Source organism: Cebus imitator, unplaced genomic scaffold (assembly GCF_001604975.1).
Source record: "Cebus imitator isolate Cc_AM_T3 unplaced genomic scaffold, Cebus_imitator-1.0 Scaffold42, whole genome shotgun sequence".
NCBI lineage: Eukaryota > Metazoa > Chordata > Mammalia > Primates > Cebidae > Cebus > Cebus imitator.
In genome coordinates, this window is record NW_016107357.1 from 7,098,343 (window position 1) to 7,106,215 (window position 7,873).

Here is a 7,873-nt window from a genome sequence, read left to right on the forward strand (position 1 = left end):
TTAGAAAAAGCGTTTTAGGGGTGGAGGGGGAATACTCCAGAAAATAACTTGTGAAAAGGACTATAGCCAAATGTCTGCTTATACAGACACTTTTATTATTTCAGGTGAAAATGAAAATCATTTTAGGGCTACACCCATGTTGCCAAAGCATAATGGAGAGCTGCTGAACTGGACCCAGATCCTACAAATTAGCCAAAATTTGGCTCTCTCACCAAAGTGAGGATCTACGTTAGTCAGTCACCAAATAGCAGCACACTTTCATTCCCTCGCTGTGGAGGCACAAAACATATCCTTTTCTGGGGTAAATCTGTTACTACATACCTAATATTTTCCTACCTCTTTAAACCAAGTATGTTTTTTTGACGAAATAACTTCCAAACAACTAATGAGAAAATCACAGATTGAATCACAGTTGCAGATCTATAAAGACTTTGGGTTTGTAAGCCTTTGACTGAAACCCAAACAAGACAACACAAGAATAAAGGATTTCTGGTCTTAGTTTTCCTAGAGGAATGTTAGAATGTCAGGTAGTGATCTACAAATATAAAAAAAACCCTTCAAGGTTCTGGGCAAATCAATAGTAGTTCTCAAACTTTTTGACCCATGTGCTCTTCATGCTTTGTATTCTCATCTCTGATTACATATCCTTATCAACCAGTAAGATGTGGCCAAGCCTTCTACAGTCTGTACCACAAAGACAAAAGTGTAGGGAATATACTTTTCAAACCATGCATACTACTCTGATAATCCTCCTCCACAGAGAATCACTTAAGTGAGAGAAATCAGTCATCCATCTTTCTCACTAAAAAAAAACTTAGGTGGGACATGCTTAACAAAAAAATCTGTTTATAGATAAACTGTTTCCTTCTAAGCAAACTCAACATTCTACGTGCTCTATTTAAGAGAGTCATTTACAGGAAGTTTCTCAATATCTCTTTGCTGTAGTACTAATATCATGTTCAATTAAGCTTTTGCCCTTAACTGTTAGCCTTATACTCTGGCCTTTCTTCATCCCCAAGTATCTCAAAGTGGTGAAAAAAACCTTTCAGACTTAGACCTGAAGACCTGATGGCACTTAACAAGTGAATTAATTTTGCCATGCTGCAGTTTCCTTACCTCTAAAAATAATGATAAAAATACTTCCCTTATAAGACTATGAAGACTTTATGCAAGATAGTATATGTAAAGGGATTAGTATGCTGCTTGGCACACAGGTACATGATCAATTTTAATGCTTTCTTCTCTTTATCCATTAAACACAACTCATGTTAGTATGATGCATGGTGTAAACGCTTTTTTTTTTTTTTAACAGTAAACTCCATAATAAAGATATTTAATATCTAAAGTTATTCACATTATGTATGGTTAGTTTCACGTGTATGCTTCCTACAATATTACATTTAGGTAGCATGATGAAGCAAGATTTTCAGTAAAACTTTTAAAGTGAAACTACTAAATAGCTAACTGGATGTCAATGATGTAATCATATTCTAGCTTATTCTCTTCACTGTCCCCCACCAAACAACCATTACACTATTGGCTCTTAGATTACTTAAACTCATTCTGTGACCTGAGATAGCACACAATGTATAAAAGAGAAAAATCATATACCACACTTCAAATAAACTGCTGCTAAAAACTGCTTTAACTTCATATTAAGCCGAGCAACATTTCATTTGGACAAAACATAGGAACACTGTACAATGGTATTACCTTCAATATTCTGGTGGTCTATAAAAGGTGCTGGTCCCCATATTCTAACAGTGCCATCATCTGAGGCGCTGGCCATCATGGATGGAATCTGTGGGTTCCAGCTCACACAGTTTACTGTACGTGTGTGCCCTGTCAGCTCCGCAATTGGCAGTTCACTACGTTTGTGCCAGATGTAAACCTTGTGATCTGAACATACAGTAATTCAGAGAAAAGTTTTACATTAACGAAACCAACTAACTGATCTTATCATTCAGTACCATAGAACAGGACTCTTTACTACAACTTAAAGGGAAAATATACCATGAATAGCTTAACATATTGCCTTATGAAAAAACATTTAAATAAAATAAATTCTTTTTTTTTCTGTTAAAGATGATTAGCTCTCACATCAAGTCACACACAAAAACTATCTGCAGTATTCTGTCAATACATGAGTAATGAAGAATTATAAATCAAGACCTTTGAATATAAACAAATCCAGGATAGAGATGGTGATAAATTCTATGGAAATGGGAAGTGACAGAAAAGCAATGTATCCATATTGAATAATGAGGCAAAAATGAAGATGACAGCTAAACTTTTATTGGGTGCTTAGGAAGTACTAGGTATCAAGTACTTAATGCATATTATTTAATCTTCATCACTACCCCATAAGGTGGGTATTCTGCTTATCTTTTTTCTTTTTTTTTTTTTCACTCTGTCACCCAGGATGGAGTGCAGTAGCGTGATCTGGGATCACTGCAACCTTTGCCTCCTAGGTTCAAGCGATTCTCCTGCCTCAGCCTCCTGAGTAGCTGGGATTACAGGTGCTTGTCACCATGCCTGGCTAATTTTTTGTATTTGTAGTAGAGACAGGGTTTCACTGTGTTAGCCAGGATGGTCTCGATCTCCTGACCTCATGAACTGCCCGCCTCAGCCTTCCAAAGTGTTGGGATTACAGGCGTGAGATACCGCGCCTGGCTGGCTTATCCTCTTATTAATGGTGACTGAAACATGGGTTATGGTTAAATGGTCTACTCTTGGTTAACAGCTAGTAAATGGTAAAGTTGGGATTCAAATCCAGGCAGCCCTGCTCAAGAGCTTACTAGTGAGTCTAGACAAAGGTCCCTTATCTGCATCATATTTGTAGAGTATAATCTCATGAAGTGACCACAACAATCAAAATCCCCTACAGGTTTGTTTCTTTGTAATTAACTAATCTTAAAAAAACTGGCCATAGTATAAAGAGTATCAGTTCATTGTATGGGCTCTGGAATCAGACTGCCCAAGATCGTGTCCTTCCTCCAACAGACTAGCTGTGCAACTTCAGGCAGTACAACCCTTCACCTGTAAATGGGGATACTTACCTCATATCATGTTGTTATGAGGATTAAATATATTTGTATGTGGAAAGGTGTTTGGAATAAACACCACTTATTAATGTGAAGAGATTGATTACAGGTGATGGTTTTTGAACAGAGGGGAGAATCCCAGAGCAAATTAGAAAGGTGTTTAACCTGATGATATGTTAAGTATGTGACCAATGTGCAAACTATCAGTGCCTGTACTGCCACTGAGGAAACCTTAGAGAATGTACCTTAGCTTCAAAATTTCTGACATGAAGATAAAAAGCTAGAACTGTATCTGAACTTTTAGTGTGTATATGTGTGAAGCAAAAGCTAAAAGGCACCAATTAAAAGACTGAATTTATTTTTAGAAGTATCTGCTGCTCAAAAATTTTTGAAAATAATTTTTTTCTTACATGAAAATAAATTAGAAAGAAAAAAAAAAGAAAAAGAGAAAAGACAGATTAGCTGTATGTCCTTCCTAAACTGAAGAGGTTCACAAGGAGAAGGATCACAGGGTCAAAGTTCAAATGCAATTGAAGTATTTCTCTATTTGGAGGAAAATGTTTTTGTGAACATATATGCAAAGAGCATATTTGCTTAAAGGTAGGAAAAACAAGATTTGAAGTAATTAGGGTCAAAATGACAGGCTTTATCATCAAGCTCTGCTTGCTTTATCAATCTGGGAAATCTGTTCATGAAAAGGCAAAAAGTAAGTCCAGTTTTTCTACAAATTTATTGCCAGCACAATGAAAAGACTGGAGTAGCGATATAATTTTTTTGGGAAAAGGTTTCTTAATTATTAATTATATATTCACTATATCTGATTGATGTTCAAAACATTTTCAAAACCATTCTAAATCGCTTGAGTCATGAGAAGACTAATCTCTATACCTGACAGATGTCTAATTTTTAGCCCTAAACCAGAAGATAATGTGGTTTAATTATAGTATCCATCAGGGTTGGTTCTAAGTTAGTTTGGGCTTAAAAAAAGGTTTGGCTTTATTAGGGATAATGGCAGCCAAACATAATTTTAAGTACCTCTATGGTACATATTTTTAGAAAGAGCTGTAAGGGAATCTGAGGCATAATTAGGAGAAAGGAAACATACCAGAAGCAGGATTGAATAGAGCATGAGAGAAGACATCTTTTGAGGGAAATTAAAAAGCAAGAAGGCCTAAGATATTTAGACCACAGGAAAATTTAGTCAGAAATTAATGGATGTCTATTATCTCCTTCTATATATTAAAAACAAAGAGACAAAACAAAACAAAAAACCAACAGATAATCTAGAAGTAGTAGAAAAAAGTAAATTTCCTGACTGGAAAAAAGTAAATTCCCAATTGCTACCTAACAAACTACTCTTCTTTCCTCCCAATCCCATCTGACCTGAGTTTTGGTGGAAAGAAAGAAGTGATGAATTCAGGCTGGGCATGGTGGCTAACGCCAGTAATCCCAGCACTTTGGGAAGCCGAGGTAGGTGGATGGCTTGAGCTCAGGAGTTCGAGATCTGCCTGGGCAACACAGTGAAACCCCATCTCCACAAAATTTACAAAAATTAGTTGGGGCTACTTGAGGGGCTGAGGAAGGAGGGACTGCTTGAGCCCATGAGGCAGAGGTTGCAGAGTCAAGATAGCGCCATCGCACTCAGTAAAAAAAAAAAAAAAAAAAAAAAAAAAAAAAATGAATTTATATGCTTGATGTTAAAATCTAAATCTCTAAATGTCTCTTTGTCCAAATCCTTAAATATGCCTTTTTTCCCCCCTTTTTTTTAGTCTCAAACTCCTGACCTTGTGATTCACCTGCCTCAGCCTCCCTCCCAAAGTGCTGGGATTATAGGCGTGAGCCACCGTACCTGGCAGCCTTATTCCCAAAGGAAAGGCTCATGTTTCACTTTATGATCCTCTTATCTATTGAGATCAGTTTTTTTGTCAAGACAGTGATAGTAAACATCTTATACAATAAATGGAACATAACATAATCTAATTCCTCGGCCTATATTATAAAACCAGATTCAGTATATATGTTTTACTTTTTGTAGAGACAATGTCTAGCCATGTTGCCCAGGTTGGCCTGGATCTCCTGGCCTCAAGCAATCCTCCCACCTAAACCTTCCAAAGTGCTGGAATTACAGGTGTAAGCCAACATGACTGGCCAAAAAAAGTGACTTAAATAATTTGCTTTTATAGTACCTAAAAATGTATAGTGCGTATTCAAGAAAAATATGTTGAATGAAAATTTGCAATAATTTGCTACTAGTTAAGTTCCTATCACCTTAAAAAGTATACTAAATTTCATTACTGCCTCACTTATTTGTGCTTGCATCTTCTAAACAATTCACGTTTTAAATCAGAGTGACTTTAGGCATATTCCTGGTCTGGAATACTGATACTTTTAGAGAACAAGTTTATTCAAAAGGGCAGTAGTAGGAAGAATTTGGTTAATTTCAGCTTTCCTAAAATCTTAAGAATTATCAAACTAAGTTATACTCTGGTGACCACTGAAGAAATACTGAAGATCTAAGTAGTCAAATCTGTCCAAGTTCAGGTAAAGTATTATAATTAACCTTGATTTTTCAACTACTACCAACCCTTAGAAACCATCAGTCTCATGAAAAAACAAGTCAACATATGAAAGTATAATAATTTAACTAAATTTTGATATGATACATGCACCAAACACACTGCTATGTGGTCAGAATAAGTACTGCTGATTATGGTTGTGTATTATGACAATAGAAAGGGCTTAGGTCATTAAAGAAGAAAGTAATACATGACAGTATGTGACAATTCATGACAATATGGGGGCTTTAGGTCATTACAGAGGGAAATTAACAGTGCATTGGATAAATAAAAGAATTTTAGCTTACTACCTTGAATTTTTTTTGGAGATATGACTGCCTTCACAAATTAAGAATTACAGACTTTAATATTAATATATGTAAATTGATAGGGACACAATTTACCTTCACTGCCACTAGCGATGAAGTCTTCATTATGGCCTCCAAAACATGAATGAATTGTATAAAACCCTTGTGTAACACCTTGATACTTTCTTACTAAAACTCTGTCTTGCAAGTCCCATAAATGAACTCCCTGCAGGCAAAGGAGAATATAGATATTTACTCTACCTCAACTCAAACAAATTTTAAAAAGTATCTGTAAATATCCCTTTGCCTGATGAAGTATCTTCATTTTCTATCATGCAAAACACCAATATGCTGACAAATTTATGGTCGATTATACATTTAAGTATCAAACGCATGCAATAAAATTTAAGGGTAAGCAGACAATTTTGTTAATACAAATGCACTGAAAATAACAGAATAAAAATTGTATTAAGCCAAATTTTTCAGAAAATTATATTAATAAACATACCTGAGTTGCTACATTTAACAAAGCTAATCGGCCATTTTTTGAAATAGTAAAAGACATAATAGGATGATCTTCTTGTACTCTGTAACCAGAAAATAATTTGTCAAAAGCAATATATTAAGGCATTCAAATTATCAATATAGAAGATGTGCTAGCTTAAGTATGACAATTTTGCCTGTAATCTCTATTACATACTACATTTCAATTGAGAATAATCTGAGTTAATGAATACTAAGTACCATGTGACCACCAATCCAAATTGCCAAGCAAACCAAAACAAAAAACATAATAAAAACTGTTCTTCCAAAAAAGCAAGTTCCACTACACATTGTAATATAAATCAGATAATTGTTGTTTAATGGAAACAAAAAATAGTTACATGTTCCTATCTGTAAGGTCCTCGAAGTTATAGCCCCGAATTCGCTGGTGTGTATCTGATGCCAGAACAGTCTTCCCGTCACTCAAGCACCAAAGGCATTGCACTCTCACCCCTTCCCAGGAGTCAAGGAGATTACCATCTAAATCCTGAGTAAGAAAAAACTACTATTATCTTAATTACTCCATAGCACTCAGAAAGCAAATAAAAGAACCAAAAACCTCCCTTCACAATATCTTTTAGTAATAGGTTTATTTTTCCTGAGACTGATCTCAACCTAATTGTTCTAGAAGTATTTTTAACATGAAAATTTGAATACAGGTCAAATTTCATTACAACAAACTTAAGGGAAAGTGGAAAGACACTCTGTAGCTCTGTCTTTCCTTCAATAACTCACCATGCATACATAATAGAAAGAAAGGAGCAGTCCATAAGTTCCAAGTAAGGACTTACTTTTCTTAGAAAATAATTTAAATGTTCCTTTAAAATTCACTATACTGGAATTTGTCCTATAATATTTAGGTGTGAAATGGAAAAAGATTTCTAAAACATTTTATAGCTTCATACAGACTGGAGAAATCTATTAACCACATTTTTCAAAAATTTACCAAATTTGTAATGTGCTCTACAGATGAAAGCTCTTACAGTAATCATTTTATTGAATAACCAAAGTTCTGAGAAGAATCACCCTTCCCGTTTTATAAGTTAGATAATCTTGTATTTTGATGGTTTAAACACTATATAGGACAGCAAACTCAGCAGGAGCATACATGATCATCTTGCACCGGGAGAATTAAGAATTTTTATAACCATATTGAGATAATACAACACCAAAATCCATGCGTTCCAAACCAGCTTAATAAAAGAACCTGATAACCTGTTTTAGCTAAATTAAATTATTTATCTTATTTAAGTTTAAAAAATTGATCTGGGAAAGGGTATGGTAGCTCATGCCTGTAATCCCAGCACGCTGGGAGGCCAAGGCGGGAGGATCATTTGAGCCCAGAAGTTTGAGCTGAAGTGAGCCATCATCATACCAGTGTACTTGAGCATGGGTGACAAAGAGCACAACCTTGTCTCTTTAA

At 35.2% G+C, this 7,873-nt stretch overlaps 1 protein-coding gene across 3 annotated transcripts in view; it reads right to left on the reverse strand.

The window, feature by feature from the left end:
• Positions 1 to 7,873, reverse strand: part of WDR26 (WD repeat domain 26) — a 47,662-nt gene that overhangs the window by 6,503 nt on the left and 33,286 nt on the right. For 2 of the 3 annotated variants that reach the window (XM_017526406.2, XM_017526403.2), the window contains exons 10-13: positions 6,792 to 6,937; positions 6,416 to 6,494; positions 6,004 to 6,133; positions 1,714 to 1,899 (exon numbers count right to left, since the gene is read on the reverse strand). In XM_017526406.2, coding sequence (XP_017381895.1) covers positions 1,714 to 1,899; positions 6,004 to 6,133; positions 6,416 to 6,494; positions 6,792 to 6,937 — 541 coding nt within the window. The remainder of the gene's footprint in view (positions 1 to 1,713; positions 1,900 to 6,003; positions 6,134 to 6,415; positions 6,495 to 6,791; positions 6,938 to 7,873) is intronic. The other variant, XM_017526407.2, reaches the window with a different exon arrangement.